Below are 17964 nucleotides of genomic sequence, written 5' to 3'. Positions count from 1 at the left end.
TTTTTGTAGCTTTTCACAGAGTAAAGTGGTAAACTTCGCTCCATTTTCCAAAAGAAAACTACGCGGCCTGCGCAACAGAGCTTAGTGGAGAAGAAAGGTACTGTGAAATTTAATAATTGATTACAATCACTAGTCAAGCCTAGTCCCATTAACAACCTCTGAAACCTGAAAACCTTACGACTAAGCTAAATATGCTTGTGTTACGAGTGGGCTAACCACAATAGTCTAGTATAGCCTCACCACAAATAGTCGATTAGCCTCACCACAATAATCGAGTGGCATCGGGGTTCAAACCCGCGTTCCTCGGATGTTGAGTCGGTTATTCCACACCATTCACCGTTCGGCTCATCATCATCATCGTTTCAGCCACAGGACGTCCACTGCTGAACATAGGCCTCCCCCAATGACTTCCACATCGCACGGTTGGTAGCGGCCCGGTAGATGCAGGCCGCTATCGTTCGGCTAATAGTAGCTTAAATTGCTAGAGCAATGTAACGATTATATACAAATTGTGTAACAACATCTACAAATGTTACAATAATTTATTAATCGCTATTCGAACATCCACTAGTTATTCCACGGTATGGCGTCGCGCCAGCGGAATGGGCGATAGTTTATAGGGCTGTGCTCTACCAAGAAATGTATTTTAGCCCGTGAAATCACTTGACATTTGAGATAAAGTTTCACAAAAGTCAAACTAACAATAGAGTGATTACAGTGGGCATTTTGACTAATTACTTGCCCTGATCTGTAATTACAATGTTCGAATGATAAAGCGGCAATACAAAAACTGGTCATTAATACACTTAGGTGATGTTTTAAATAAACAACTTGAAAAAATCGAACTGTCTAAGGCAGGACTCGAACCCCTTGCCGACCTTCCGCTTGCCGGGAAACTGCTCTTCCAACTGAGCTACTTAGACACTGGATTTTATATTTTTTCAAGATGTTTATTTAAAATTTAGTTTGAGAAACGACTCTATTCGCTAAGCATTTTAATTACTTAGGCGATGGTTATTGTAGGCTAATCTCACACCAGGATACGGAATTTTATAAATTCTTAATTCAAAGAATCCATCTATCATTGAATCTCTGAATAAAGGCTAAAAGTCTTGTAAGTTAAAAAACATACAAATGACACATCACAACATATAAAAAATACATATTCGTTGCAAAATGCACAAAATTGCAGACAAGGACGCACATTTTTACTACAAAAGTCATTCGTGACCGTTAGAAAAGGTCTCCAGTCAGTCCACTCAATCATCAGGCTATTCATAGAGCCACAGAAAAGAATCTCGATGATTCATAGCTGCATCATCTAGTATTTAGGTAAATAAAAACTGAGCTATTGGCAGCCCTCGTGCGCACCTGGGTTCGAAAATAAACACTGCATCATTGTACAAGATCACGCCCTCTAAAATGGTGGGTTACAATACAATTCTACTGCAATGCATTGTAATGAACAGTAAACAAACAAAATCAATCAGTTTCATTGATTTATTGCGATTTTTAACTGCTTGCTACAATCGTGGATTTTCATTATCATCATCATCATCATCATCTCAGCCATAGGACGTCCACTGCTGAACATAGGCCTCCCCCAATGACTTCCACATCGCACGGTTGGTAGCGGCCTGCATTCAGCGTCTTCCTGCTACCTTTATCAGGTCGTCGGTCCACCTTGTGGGTGGACGTCCACGCTGCGTTTTCCGGTACGTGGCCTCCACTCCAGAACCTTGCTGCCCCATCGGCCGTCAGTTCTGCGTACTATGTGCCCTGCCCATTGCCAGTTCAGCTTGCTATTCCGTCAGGATATGTCAGGGACTTTAGTTCGTTTACGGATCTCCTCATTTCTGATTTGATCTCGTAAAGAAACACCGAGCATAGCCCTTTCCATAGCACGCTGTGCAACTTTGAGCTTTTTTATGAGGCCCATTAGTGAGAAGCCACGTTTCGGAGCCGTATGTCATCACATATGGTAACACACACTGGTTATAGACTTTCATCTTGAAGCATTAAGGTATTTTGGACGAAAAGATGCTATGCTAAACATGGCGCTTTACTTTCCCGCCATGAAGTCCAAAAAGAAAAGTTTAAATACTCATTACTTGCAAATTTTTATTACCTAAATTACCTACTCAGACTCATGAAGCTACCAATAAATTAACAAAATGTCTAGACAAGAGATCGCCTAACAAATCTGGCCTAAATTAAAGAAAGTGATAGATAACACGAATAAATCAACCCCGTATTCGGTGATCGATCAAAAATGAACGCAACTGTGTCATAGTAATAAAAGTAAACAAAATATTTTAATAGATCCAAGGCTGAATCCATTGGGTTCGAAGAATTGGTTGTCATGCGACAGAGATTTGTAATAGACTCGGTCTGTAGGCCTAGACTGCAAGCCGCGATAAGCTGTTATCGATGTTACACGATAAGCCCATACATTTGTCGTCTAAAATCATCGATAAGATTGTATGACCTCATATATTTTATGACCTCACATATTTTAAACTAAACTACAACGAACTAAAGTCGCTGACATAGCCCGACGGATTAGCAAGCTGAAGTGGCAATGGGCAGGGCACACAGTAGGTATGCAGAACTGACGGCCGATGGGGCAGCAAGGTTCTGGAGTGGAGGCCGCGTACCGGAAAACGCAGCGTGGGACGTCCACCCACAAGGTGGACCGACGACATCATAAAGGTAGCAGGAAAGCGCTGGACGCAGGACGCTACCAACCGGGTAACATGGAAAGCATTGGGGGAGGCCTATGTTCAGCAGTGGACGTCCTATGGCTGAGATGATGATGATGATGACATATTTTATGCATCTTAGCCCGGCTGGAAGAGCGTTAGACAGAGCAGCCGTAGACAAAGATGCAAGCTTTATCGATCAAAATGAGAGAGACAAAACGATTACTGATAATGGAATCTTTCTTAATTATGTTACTTTGCTCTAAGCATTGGCGAAAACAAAAGAAGTGTTTTCTATTCTAAAACGACGACGTAAGTCGTAAGTGTTTAGGTACAGTAGGAAATACAGCTGAAGTTTTCGTCTAACTTTTTACAGTATTTAATATGAAAGATACAGTCAAACTTTTTTTTAAGTCAGACTGGAAATGTAGTCTATAATTGGAAATACATTATGTAAATGAATCATGATGCTCCTTTTTCTGACCCTTCAGGACCATGGCACACTTATGCCTTTAACTCGAATCATAAATATGTCAACTTGAAAACTGGGTCGAAAACAATTTTTCAATGTAAACGTAAAATGAAACGACGCTATTTATAATTATCATTATTTATCGTACATTCTTACGTGACATGTCTTTGCTAGTGAATTATTGTCGCGTTGCCGAAAACACATACAAATTCAGGTCAAACCATTCCATTGACCTTGCTCTAAAGAAATACATGAGATGAATCGTAAATATTGTGTTTTTTTCCTCTTGAAAGTGTATCAATGATGCTGCTATAATCATGTTAATGCCAAATATGCGTTTAAGACTAGCAGCCTATAACCAATTACAGTCAATTTATAGTCGATATCTACTTAAATCGATTACATCGCACAGTTCAACGCCATCTATTGCCCAACACGTGCAACTAACGCCCAAAATACCGAAACAGCGCCATCTGTTATCATATGGCCTAACTACTTTCTACTCACCAAGTGTTGCAGTCTTTCATCGTGGTATCGGCGCCTTCCAATGGGAAGTAGGTCTTCCCATTCATCTTGCAAGACTCTTGGAGCGGTTGCGGTGGTGGTGTGGGCTTGATCCCAAGACACACTTCCTCGTAGTCCGGACAGCAATCGTCGGGCGACGAGGTCCTGTTGCAGAACTGGTCGCAGTAGCAAAGAGTGTCTGTAAAGAAGTATTCACTATAGTTAATGGTTCTATTAAAAAATTAGAAAATACACTAGACAAAGATGAGTACTAGGAAATTCTGTACCGACCGGGACCTGGGCTCAGCATTTATCGTAACTTGCTCGCAAAGGGACTGAAAGGGATATGTCAAGACGTTGGTCTTCTGTTGTTTATCGTCCCTTGTTGGTTGACACCGCCATACATTTAAGTAAATACATTTAATGCGACACACTAAGTAACTTTGAATACAGCAAACATTAATTTTGTGCCCCATCTGTGACTCAAACCCAGGTCTACCGAATTAACAGAGTCCATTGTCACCACTCACACAGAAATTATTTACTTCGTATCAGCAGGTTACGAAACTGGCTCAGACGGCTTACGCATTCGTTTGCTTTAGGATCGAGCAAGGTCACCTCAGCTGAACTAGAAAACAGCTGATAATGTGCTCGTTTCCGATATTCTAGATAATAATATTGCCTTCCAATATGCAGCTTTCTGCCCGCGGCTTCGCCCGCGTGGAATTTTGTCTGTCACAGAAAAACAATCGCGCGCGTCCCTGTTTCCGGATAAAAAAATCGGGATAAAAACTATCCTATGTCCTTTCCCGGGACTCAAACCATCTCTATGCAAAATTTCATCAAAATCGGTTCAGTGGTTTAGGCGTGAAAGCAAGACAGTTAGGCGTGAAAGCAAGACAGAGTTACTTTCGCATTTATAATATTAGTACAGATTATTTCAACTCGGTCGATTTAACTGCGTACCTGGCGCTGTGACGTCACATCGACGCTCTGGTATGGAACGGGGCGAACCCGGGGTGGTGTGCGGGTGAGTGCAAGGGAGAGTTGCATTTCAGCTAGGTGCGCGCGGTAACTTGACCGGGTCGTTTAATAAGTTATACCAAGAAAATAACAAATGAAAGTTCTCGTAACAGAATAGTCACTTAGTTTTAACTATGAGCAGGTCTTTTTCCAGGTCATCAAAGGAAGAGCTGTTGAGCTAAAGAAGAACCTAAAGCTTAGCCTTATCATTTTACCAGTAAGTAATTTAACCGCATTCAATAATAGGATTCGCATTTAAGCTGAGAGCCTAAGGTGAAATGCGTTTCATCCTCGAAGACGCGCCCCATCAATTTTTGGTCGAGTGAAGCGCGGGGTGCGCGGAGTTTGATCCGAGCAATCCGAGCGTCATTATTGTAGTGTGCGTAGTGCACTCGTGGATGATTTAACGTGAACCGATAACACTCAAACGTAAGCGGAAGAATGGTGGGGCGCGTCTTCGTGATGAAACGATCTACATATATCTGTGGCAAAATGTGGCACGAGCGGTGCGGCAAAATCTTTGCGTACGCGCCGCAACGCATCATGTGCTTTGGCTCTAAGGATCCATCCTATTTTTCCCACAGCTGGACTCACCAAGTATCCTGTGAGAGCAGGCATCCTGCCGGTTGTCGCAGCACTGCTGCCGACCCGGAGTCCCGCAGTACGGTCCCGGGGGAAGGTCGTTTCCCCGATACGCCACCACTGCGCCCAGCGCCACGCATAGCATCAAGAAGTATATACTGGAACAAGGATAAATAAATAAATTAATAAACATGTCACAAAAAAATTGCAGGAAGGCAGGATGCAGGCCGCTACCAACTGGGCGACGTGGTAATCATTGGGGGAGGCTTGTGTTCAGCAGTGGACGTCCTGTGGCTGAAAATGATGATGTCACCAAAAACAAGAATAGTTAAGGGCTCTTTCACCGTTGTGGCTAAACGCAAACCGCGAAAGCCAAGAAAAAAAGGGCTCTTTCTGCGACATCTAATTTTTCGCATGATCCCGTTTTTATATATACATTTTAATATAAACATTCACACGAATATCCTTTCGAATTTGCTATTCGGTTTTGTCATATACAGGACTCGTACTTCAATAGAATTTTATTGAAACTGGCTCTACCTAGATTCTTTTCGTCTCTCCCAGCCAGAACACGCGTCTGGCTATTAAATTACGAACTGTTCAAGATAACGTTTTAAAACCTATTTGCGACTTTTATTGTAACCTTATCATCATAAAATTTATTTGAAAATTTTCAAACAAAAAGCTAAAACCGACGGCCGACGACATCATAAAGGTAGCAGGAAGGCGCTGGTTGCAGGCCGCTATCAACCGGGCCATATGGAAATCGTTGGGGGAGGCCTATGTTCAGCAGTGGACGTCCTATGGCTGAAATGATGATGATGAAGTTAAAATCTTTTAACTTACACAATTTCCACAAAGAAATTTTGAGCCCCACTATACACTGTGGCATTTTATAGTTGTTATAGGAGCTAAATTGCCGGCTGTTCCTACGACCATAAACTAGTATTAGAGCAGAGCCTATTAGAGAAATGCATAACTTAAAATAATAGGCAGTTCGATAACAAACCTCGGAACAGGAGGGCGACTTTCACAAAACAATTATTGGCTAGTGAGAACACTTTGTGTTATCTACCAGTGGTTTATGTTGTCGTTAAACTTGGGTCAAAGATTAAGCACGTCAGAATCAGAAGGGCAAGTGCTTACACCTTTCACTTTGACGCAAATATCTATTGAATAATGCCTACGCAAGTAAAATAGAGAAACACGGGTCTCAACGCGTCATTTTTATGAGTTACATATTTTTATGTTGTATCTTAGTGTTATATGAGTCAAGCCATGAGTAAAGTAACTCATATAAAAATATCGCGTTAATAAGACCCGTATTTCACTATTTTAGTTGAAATGGAACGCGAAAGTTTAAAATTTTATAGCCTACGCAAGTGCTCTAATGCTATGTCGATTGGATAAAGTGGCGCATAGAAACGTTTTTGTTATTTTTATAATAATCACGTCATTTCACAAACTTTAGCAAATGCGTAAATATTATAGTAGAATTGTAGGTAAAGGTCGTTTCTTCGCAGATGTTATCTGTTAAATTGTTTTGTGAACTTGATAAAAAAGTAGGATAAACACACGCAAGGTAGGCGAATGATAAGATAAAAAACAACTAATTGGTTCGTTACTCGTGTGCAGAGATTTTCGTGTATTTCCTTGTACAGCAGGGTTTATGAATAGTAAGTGAAAAATGCGGGCAGCGCAGGACCAATCGTTGTGGAAAGCTTTGAACGAGGCATTTGTTCAGCTGTGGACATCATTTGGCTGAAACGAACTAACGAAAGAAGTGAAAAATCAAGTAAATGTCTGGTGACATTCCTCAATTTCTTAAAGTATTATTTACTCTGTCAATTTCGCAAAAGTTTCGACAAAAAAGGGACAAAAAATCTACATGTTTCCCAAATAAAATAAAAATTAAACATACACTTAGCATGAAACCAAATGTTATTGATGTTCATAACTAGTTTAGTGTAAACTTAAAAATAAAATTAGGAAAACACCTATAAATAAAATAGGCTTACGTCCAAAAACTAGGTGAAATGATCATTAAAGCAAATTCGCGTGCGAATTGGATTGTGATGATTCGATATTACGCGTTCAGATTTATTTATACGGCGATTTCGCATCGAATGCGAATAAAGTGATTTAAATAAAAACAAACCGAGTGACGCATCTGGCGATACCTACTCTCTGCGTACATTGACCCACTTGGCTTCGCGCCGATAAGAAGTTTTGATTACATTACGCAGATTTACGGCAGATTACAAACTCTTTGCGAATATTTATTGGTGCGTTACTTTCTTTTATTTTTAACGGTCTATTTTACGATTGAGAACATCGCGGTGTTCATTCATTTGTTTCATCTGTTGATTCACTAACAGCTGGTAATAGTTGTTTCATTGCATTACTTATAGCCTGACCAGGAACATAAAAACCCTGGCATAGAGGCGCGTCAATTGCATTTGATAGTGCAACACTGAGTACAGTCGTACCTGTGTTAAATTAATAGGCTAACTTTATGTATCAGGATTCAGGATTACGGGCTAATTTGATATTTTCATAAATTAACGAAAAAATATTATTATAGGTTACCTGATTTAAATAAATTAAATGAAACCATCAATCGAGCTAGTAGATTTATTTTATTATTCATCAATAATCAAATTCAGAACGTGAATATTCAACTGCAATGTCTGCTCATGAACGCTTCAAACTCGGTACTTCTTTCCCAATCCCATAAAATTCAACACTTAGAAAGTGACAAAATTTTTAAAATAGGTAGTTGAAACAAACCACAGCTAATTTTCATAGTGGACTGTACTATACGATAAACATGTCAGTCAATTTGACAACCTTTGTCGGAAACATTATTCAATGAAAATATTGTCCGAACTCCGAACCCTTAGTATTTCTCTTCGACAAATACTTTAACACATTGTGAACCACTTTTCTTTCACGACTATAAAAATATTTTAGCAATTTAATTCATAAAACCAATTGCGCACATTTGAAAGAAAGAAAGAAAGAAGAAAGAAAAAATGTTTATTCAGTATCATCGACAATACACTTGCAATACTTAACATTATTTAATGAGAAGGTATTTAAAATAAAGTTTGTTTACACTTTGACAGCAATAGACTGACATGCAAGGTGACATGTCAATGAAGTTTTCAGTTACTGTTGCCATTAAAAGAAATTAGTACCATTAGTTTTCTGCAACATGGCGAGGGTTTTTATGTTCCTGGTCAGGCTATACAATGATTATGCTGTAAATAAAAGATTCAGGACTCTTTATTAAACCGTCTGGCTAGCGTGGGAAGTGTAGATTAAAGGCAGGTATTAGTAGGACTTATAATTTAGTAGAGAAGATCGGTCTCTTGCAGTCATCATCATCATTTCAGCCATAGGACGTCCACTGCTGAACATAGGCCTCCCCCGATCCACGATTTCCATGTTGACCGGTTGGTAGCGGCCTGCGTCCAGCGCCTTCCTGCTACCTTTATGATGTCGTCGGTCCGCCTTGTAGATGGATCTCTTGCAGTAGAGTTTTAAAAATAATGATCTGATGATTATTATAATCCAATTTTTCCTTTGTTTTTACTTTACAGTTAAAGAAAAAGCGACCAAAAACTAAATAGGTTACTCGCTATTTTCTTTTTTCAAACAAACTGTAATGTACGCGTAGGTAATGTAATATTTAAACACAATATGCGTATTAATGTCTGCGAATTGTAACAGATGTTAATTTCTAGCACTGTCAAGTAGGTCAGATATGACAGAATTATTAAGTTTTGCGAAGGACACTAGTGGAAGTGGGCCGCAAAGTATTCTAATTGAAAAGACAAAAATATCTATGCGAAGCAAAAATAACATTTTCTTAGGTAATTTTTTGTAAGCTTAGCTTCGCTCGCGTAAAATGTTAATAGAAAAACTTTGTCGCGTGCGTCTCTGATTCAAAAACGGGGATAAAAATTATCCCATGATGTTTCCCGAAACTATTATTATTATTTATGTATGTATATTTTATGCAGTATGGGTTAGTGTCCGTGACTCCCACTGGGCATGGAGCACACTGAAAACCAGCGCCGTGGCCTCCCTCACCGGGGGCCACGGCATATGCTAAGTGGGGTCCCATTGCGATGGGCATCGCTGTGCGACAGGGTGGCACTGCTCAGTTTACTTTCTCTTCCATTGTATGTGTTTTATATCACCTCTGTGTCATTTGCTTTTTTATTTACCTCTATTGTCTTTTGTGATTTCCAGGGCAATAAATGTTTCTTTCTTTCTTTCAAATTCAAACTAGGTAGCTATACTACCTCTATGCCTTAAATCAAAATTGGTTTAGGTTGTTTAGGCGTGAAGGCGTTACAGACATACAGAGTCTGTAACTCTACATAACTTCGCATTTATAATATTAGTAGGGATCATCAGACGGTTGTTAACACAGATAAACTATTTTAATTGATTCATTTTTATGTCATAGAGGTCAAACGAAATTGATAATTATTGTGATAAAAATTGTTTAGGTACGTTTAACTCGTTAATGAATGTAGGTAATCTGTGAAGGAATTTCAAGTAAATTACTTCATTTTCTTTATCGTTTGTTTCTTTTAGCCACTGGTCTTGTGCCCACATCCAGGCGCTTCCCGCAATCTTTACCAGGTCGTCAGTCCACCTCATCTGGCTAGACAACTTTTCGGTCCGTCTTCAGACTTAGACCCTCACTACGTTCTAGATTCGATTCCTAAATGACTAGTTTACATAATGACTATCGTTTTAGCGCTCACCAGTTAGCGCCACTGTAGAGTAAGGTCCTGTCACTTGCTAGTAGCGAAGACAGTGGCACCAACTGGTGAGCGCGAAAGTGGTAGGAGGACTATCGCATTTGCACTCATCAAGATGGCGCCACTGTAGAGTAAGGTCCGGTCAATCGCCAGGGGTGCCAACTGTTAAATATAAAAACGATAGCCCTCATTAGGCTGAGTTGCATCACCTTAACTTTAACCGTAACTATAACCTGTCATTTTGTATGGAGTTTGACAGACTTTTGACATTTGTTTTAGTTAATGTAAGATGGTGTAACCCAGCCTTAGAACGTCACCTAACCCCGCAAATAATGGTCACATCCAACTTGCATCAAGCTTCATAAGCCCTCATTCTTTGAACAATGCAAAGCATGATAAATCACTTGATTCACACTGCACGTTTGACTGATTTACGGTCCACTTTGATGTTCGATGTTAGCCTTCGACTAAAATACGTTTGGGGAACGAAAAGCATAGAATTAGCCACAGAAATCAGTTCACTTTACAATTACATACATAAATCCATTCGTTGCACATGATAGGTCTGTTAACTAATGCCAGACGGTAAAATTATTTAGGCCGTGCCAAAGTGTATGCGTATGTTACAGTCAAAACTCATAATCGGTAAAAACCACTTTTCACTGAAAAGATCAGTCAAAATTGGTTTTGATGTACAACAAAACAGCTACTACTCGTACATTAATAAGCCTACTAACTACTTTAAGGTTTTTTAAACATCCAGTAGTACAAAATAAAAATCTATTGCCAATTCGTCACACTTTAAAATGTCTCAATAAAAATTCCTATTAAAAAAACTACGAATCTTAAAATAAATTGAAACTTGATAATCGACTCGACGATCATAAAATATTTCAGAGAACTATCAAATATGAATTGTCAGCTTTAGCTGAAAATAAATCGATTTTTAGGAAAAAAAAAATCTGAATCTTTGATCATATTTTCGAAAAATAATTCTTACGACCACGATGACTCTGTCAAGACCGTAACGATTGAGAAAAAGAAGTGCCTCGAACTCTTCTTCTATAGTTCCGTCGTTCACCGGCTCAAAATGTAAAATCTTCGGATCACCTTTATCCCTTTGAATTCGAAGTGAATCGAAATTCAAGAACCGTTCCAGATTTCATCAGTCATTTAAATATTTATGTTTACAACAAAGCCGCCATTGTTTTTAAGAAACGCCATAAAGTTTGGTTGTAAAAATATAACGATTTGTGTATCGGAATTAGCTTTAAATGTGACAGAGATCGTTTGTGCCACTACTCGTAAAATGCCAGTATCAATAAAGTTATGAACTTATGACTAAAGAGATTTTCTATAATAAGTAGTTACTCTTCGTTCAGAAGCCTACAGTCGCTAAAATTTAAAGAAAATGTACTCTACTTTCGCCTGAAAACTTTTTTTTTATCCACAACGAGCAAGCTCTTGGCCCGTTTCTCACTTATAGAAAACAAAGCACATGGACAATTTAATGTTCATTTTTCCGTATGATCTTTTGCCTCCTCTCCCATAAACAAACTAACATTTAAACTTTAAATCCTATAAGCGTCCTTTAAAGGATGAAAATTACAGAAAAACTTTTCCACTTTTACTATTATAGACCCAGAAACCAAAATAGTATGAGGACTTTATATTGAATTATTCAGTATTTTTTCAAAAGGTTGGAAATTAATTTGTAAAATCAGACGATTACAATTAGTAGCTTAAGCTTCCTTGAGTTTAATCACCACAACTTAAAAACATGACTCCCATTTCTGCACACGGGTAACAATAACATTCGTCTGGTAACAAACCAGACATTGTGTCAGGTAACGAACGGAAACGTCTCAGCCGTTATATGGCTGACTTGGTCGATCTCGATGCGACGGATTTGCCTTTCACACAATACTGATGTGACCACGTGGAGTCATTTATTGCGGACATATCCGTTACTTTGATTAAATATCAAATGTTTTTATTTGTTTTAATTACAGCTTTTACAAGGTGGACCGATGACATCATAAAGGTAGCAGGGAAGTGCTGGACGCAGGCCGCTACCAATCGATCAACGTGGAAAGCATTGGGGGAGGCCTATGTTCAGCAGTGGACGTCTTAAGGCTGAAATGATGATGATGACAGTTTTTATGAATTTCAGTCACAAATAATTTTCATCGCACGCACGTACAATTTTTCCACCAAATAAATATGAATGACGAGTCCTTTTATATCTTTTACGAACTCTTTCCATTATTTTGGTTTATCTTGCTTTTATCGTAGACATTTATTTATCCTTTGTGGATACGTCTTACATTACATTACATTGTTTTAGGCCTCTCCCAATGATATCCAGATTACAACAAAAAAATAAATAAATCTATCTAACTTCATTACACGACCATAGTTCGAACTCATATGTTCTTCTGATTTATTTCGTTGCGGGCCCAATGACAGTATACTTTCCCCCGGGACAAACTTGACCTTCAGTGTAGGTTCTTATTGGAGGTCAAGCTGTAGATCCTGGTTACACGGGAGTTGCAGTGGTGGGAACGAGAGGTGGGAATAGTTATTACTAGAGATGAAACGGATAGTTGTTTGGCCGGATACCGGATACCGGATATCCGGCCAGCTGCTAGGCCGGATAGCCGGATATCCGGCGGCCGGATAGTTGGCCCATTTTCTCGTTGCATGTCGTGACGAGTTTAGCGCCGCACAGGTGCTTCGAACGCGATCAGTGGGTCTACTATACTCTGATTTTTAATTCGACGGAATTTTGACATTTCGACTAAGAATGGAGAGCATTTTCACAAATTAAAAAATAATCCTTTCTTGAATTTAAGGTTTCACTTGAAAAACTAAGGCTAAATGTACTGATCATTTCAAAATGGTTATTTGAATTTTTATTATCATAAATTTAAAGTTACAAAAAAAATTGGGATTTTTTTTCTATTACTGGACTTCATGGACAATAATCCATGGGTAACAAACCTTTTTTATAAAATCCTTTTGAACAAGACAACAACAAGATGCCAATAATAATGATTGATAAATCAATACATATTTTCGTTTATGATAATAATTATTATTATGTTGTTTTACTGTGTTAAAAACACGTTTTTTTCTATCTAATCTCTAAGATGTACATAATAATTAGTGTACATTGAATTCACAAAACAAACAATAGTTCATTCTTGTAAGTTGTAGGTACTTGATGAAATTTCATTTCATATTATTTATTAATAATTCAAAGCAAAAAAGGCTTATTACATCTGAATTGTCAAAAAATTACAGCTGTCAGAATTCCGCCGAATTAAAAATCGGACTTTAGTACACTAGTCACACTTTTCGAAAATCGAATCCTTCCGAATAGAATGACAGATTTTGCCACTTGTCTAATTCGGGTGATTTCGGTTGCTTTAGTGAGCGTGTGATTGAATAGCGAAAATTAAATTAGTTTACTTGCTGCGTAATCTGACTGAACTGCATGCATCATGTCACCAGACCATCAGTGAAAAATAGATCCCCCTTTTGATTTGGAAATATTTCGACATTAGCAGATGTTTACTATTTATGTATTCGTCATTAGAGTGATTAGCCCAGAAAAATAAATTAGTTTTTTGAAAGGCCTTAATAGGTATGGCATTTTTGGACTTTAAATAAAAGCCGTCATTATTATAAGCGATTTTATTGATATTTACCTCAAAGATTAATGTATTTCATTTTATTAATAGGAAAATGTCGTAGATTTTTAATATCCGGTATCCGGCCGGATAGTGAGTTACTATCCGGTATCCGGCCGGATAGTAAATTTAGGCCGGATATCCGGCCTACCGGATAGTTACCGGATATCCGTTTCATCTCTAGTTATTACCTACTCGACTATAGTCACATTAGTCACCCTACACCACTGAACCCGCATGCATTGACATTTCACGATATCCTGACCAGTGAAAGTACGAAAGGAAACGCTTTCTGATCGTGTCAATGCAGATAAACAAATAAATGAACTTTTTACGCCTTAAGCGTTCGCGGATTCAATTCTCTACAGCACTTTGGTATGGCTCAATCGGATTAAGTTGTAAAACAACAAGTTTTTCAATCGTCTACTTAGGCTAATTAAAGCCTATTTTTATGAAATTGAACACTAATAGGCACGGATGACAGAACCAGCTAAAAACTACGGTATGTAGACCTTCTGTTGTCTAGTTTTAGTTATTATCTTGCTGTGTACCTACTTGCATCGAATAAATATTTTTCTTTCTTTCTTTCTTTCTTTCTTTCTTTCTTTCTTTCTTTCTTTCTTTCTTTCTTATTTTGCAACGAAAATTAACCTTTTCAGCGCCACGTCAAATACAAAAGCCATCACTCTGGACGCCACGCTTGACATAATGATATCAATATAATCATTGTATTCATTTTTACAGGACCGGTCTTTGTGGAAATCCTTGGGGGAGGCCTTTGTCCAGCAGTGGACGTCTTTCGGCTGAAATTAACGAACGAACGATTAATTTTTATTGAATTTACATAATACTCACTCAATTAGCCTATTACTGACATGATTTTTAAGGCGGATTAATCCGTCGTTGGCGGTCAACTGATGTACGCATGTATCCGTCATTGGCGTTGAAAAGTTTAATACTTAGTCTGATGTGTTATTCACTGATCTATCCACTCAGAGTGATTTTACCATCTGTAGGTCCCTGGGAGTGGAACCCATGACCTGCAGGTCGATAGAGTCCTACTTTCTAACAAAAGGGGACTGCGCGGTGCTTCTTACTGTTCTCACTAACCGTGTGTCCTATTATTTTATCAATATTGTTAACCTGTGTTACTTAAGGCTGCCGCGACACAAGCACAGCTTAGTGCAGCAGCCGCTAGGTAAACAGACTGTAAATTTTTTGTTGGCAAAGAAAATACTTTTACTTTTTTTTTGCTTAGAGATCAATTTTTGTTTAAAAGCAACGATACAGTGCCGAACGAAGCCGAACGCTGAAGGCGTCGGACTGACCGACTCGAGATCCGAGGAACGCAGGTTCAATCCTTGTCGGTGGACTATTAAGGTGAACTCACTCATACTTAACACAAGTTTATTCAGCTTAGCATGTACGTTCTTCAAAAAATATAGCTCATACTCATATATTAGACTTTGTATCTATAGTTGTTAACTAATAAGTCTCAAGACGTATCCCTTTCTTACCTCCAAGGTCAGAAAAGGCAACATTCTTTACCGTGACCATGATCTGCATGAGTTCGTGGAAGACACTGACCATAACTGACCATAACCATAACTTTGAACCCAATTTAACATGATCCCTTGTGTGTACGGTCATCAATTTGTTGTCAGGGTCGTATTGCTTTGGTTTCTTAGAATGGAAGTCGTTAGGAACTTCGCGATAAGTTTAAATTAAGAATAAATCATAACAAAATGGTTGCTCTATGAATGAAAAGAAAGAACTAAAACTACAAAACATGTTATACAGGCTGTCCCAAAAAGTAGTATATAGCCGAAGCCCAGGGTTAGAACATCAGTAGGGCTACCCGAATCACCCCCATGTATGTTCTACGATTTTTAGTTAGTTTAGAAGTTATCATTAATTTTGTAACTTTTTGAAATTTCATGACCTGGTAGGCTTTAATTTTTCCAGGTTGACTTTTTTCAGATTCTTTTTTTATAGAATCGCTAATCGAATTAATGTCTGCCGTTTGCTTTTGTATTATAGAGGAAATGATTTCGATTACTTTTTTATCAAAGGATTTGTCATAGCTACTCAACATCATCACCATGCGTAACTCGGAAACATATGAGATCATAGTTATCACTACTATCTAATTAGTTAGGTATTTACAAGCTTGCTAAGGTGCCGCTAAGTACGCGGAAATAATTTATGTACAGTTAGCAATCTTCTGTTAAAAGATACATAAAACTATACATAAGTACCTAATCCACTTCCAAATATGAAAGAAATAAAAATACTTGGCAAAGCTGTAAGTTACCTATACTTTATGGCTGTTAAACTATTTGTGAGCAAGAGAAAAAAAATAGTTGAATAATAAAAAAAACTTAAAATACGTATTCGTTATAATTATAAAACATGTTGTTTGTAAAAGTTCAATCTCCAGCCAGCAACTTTGCAAGTTTTTACTGTCGAAATAAATCTGTAATTAAATTAAAATACAGCCTCTTTAATAAACCTTTATCACTTTCATTTTTTCTGGCGCCAATTGCGAATGTTGGCGCCAAACAACTGGTTTGTGCAGATTAAAAATAACTGAGACATAAAAAATGTAAACACCAGTTTCAATTAAGTAATGGAGTTAAACGCAGTAACCTTACAGCAAGTTTAATGATAGAAATATGAGTCCGTGTTTTAATGGTTACTTATAATAGAATTGGACTCTCATAGAGAACAAATCAGTAAAGTAATACTGAAACATGTAAAAGGGCTTTTTATAAGCTTATTTGCAAAAAAAAAAACTTTTGATTGTTGCTGGCTAGGGCCAAACTGGAAATGACCTAACATTGCAGGCTTCAAACTTAATGTCTGAAAAAGAAAAACTTGAGTATTTCTAGCCTAGAAAAGCTAAAGGCTCAAAAGATGACACCAGGACTGTAACTAAGACTAGAAAGGATTTTACGAAACTCCACCCCTAGTAAAACGGAATCCACGCGTACGAAGTCGCGGGCGGTCGCTAATTGTTTATAGACCTACTGTATTCGCTACTTCATAATTATTATAAGATAAGATTTAGTACGTGAGTGGATTAATTTTGTTCTTTCAATGTCTCATGACTTTCCTTGGCCGGCCTTTTGGCGATGTCAAGCGGATTAAAAAGATTTTATCAACAAAATTACGTAAGTTTATTAAATTAAGTTTTGGGATGGATCTTGAGTCACTTGCACTGTTGTTCGATAAAAAATATGTTTTATTATTTGAGTATTTTTAATACATAATTATTGTGTTATGAGGATAAAAGATTTTTATATAACAACGTTAGTCAGTAAAATAATCTCAAAATGGAAGTTCAATTTAACTTAATGAATATTTTTTTTCGTTGTATTAAAAACCTAAAGCTCTTAGAGAGGGTTACTTACAAAGTCAAAGCTCTATGTACCTACAATAGGCAAGTAACTTTTTGCTTATAGGCTTGTGTATAGTAACTTATACCTATTACATGTAATAATGTATTTATCATAAAATATCTAAATAACAAATCTAGCAATTCATAATAACATAATCAAACTCTACTTCTATTATTTTTGACAGTTTTGATTATTATCATAATCTTATTACTATTATTATGACGTAAGTATATTATTAACAATTAAATAGCTACTTATATCCATAGCTTATGATACGGTATCGCAAATCGGCTAGACGTAAATTACGTTAATTATTATTACTTTTATCGTATTATGTAATAAATTATGAATTATGACAGTATTTTATAAAGTTGATAGAGTTCTGGTATGGACATTGTTTTTTTATTTATTTGTTTAAAAAATAATAATATGAGTAATTATTCACAAATTACTTATTCTGTTAACCTCTCGTGATATGCTAAATAAATAACAAAAGCGAAGAAAAATTGATCTTAATTTAGTTTAAAAATACAAAACACTGTTGTTTTTTATTATTTGTTTTTTTTTAGCCAAACAAGAGTCACGAAGTCAAATATTAAGTCAGCCATTTTTTTTCTGCCATATTTCAATAAGTGTCAGTTTACTGAAGCCACAAATTCATTAACTAAATATAAATAAATGCACTTTTAATGCAACCCATACATCGGCTTCCATTCACCATAATGCGTTTAAGTGGCGATAATCAATCACTTTAAAACCCATGATTACGTCATTAGGTCAGTAGTTACTAGCCTCTCAAACAAT

At 37.4% G+C, this 17964-nt stretch overlaps 1 protein-coding gene across 1 annotated transcript in view; it reads right to left on the bottom strand.

The window, feature by feature from the left end:
• The window catches only part of Swim (Secreted Wg-interacting molecule), a 74977-nt gene that overhangs the window by 36741 nt on the left and 20272 nt on the right, over positions 1 to 17964 (bottom strand). The window contains exons 2-3 of the mRNA XM_028323422.1: positions 5296 to 5441; positions 3682 to 3877 (exon numbers count right to left, since the gene is read on the bottom strand). Of these exons, the coding sequence (XP_028179223.1) occupies positions 3682 to 3877; positions 5296 to 5441 (342 nt within the window). The remainder of the gene's footprint in view (positions 1 to 3681; positions 3878 to 5295; positions 5442 to 17964) is intronic.

This window comes from Ostrinia furnacalis, unplaced genomic scaffold (genome assembly GCF_004193835.3).
Source record: "Ostrinia furnacalis isolate ACB-3 unplaced genomic scaffold, ASM419383v2 OfSCF0637, whole genome shotgun sequence".
Classification (NCBI taxonomy): Eukaryota; Metazoa; Arthropoda; class Insecta; order Lepidoptera; family Crambidae; genus Ostrinia; species Ostrinia furnacalis.
This window is presented reverse-complemented; position numbering and strand designations above follow the sequence as displayed.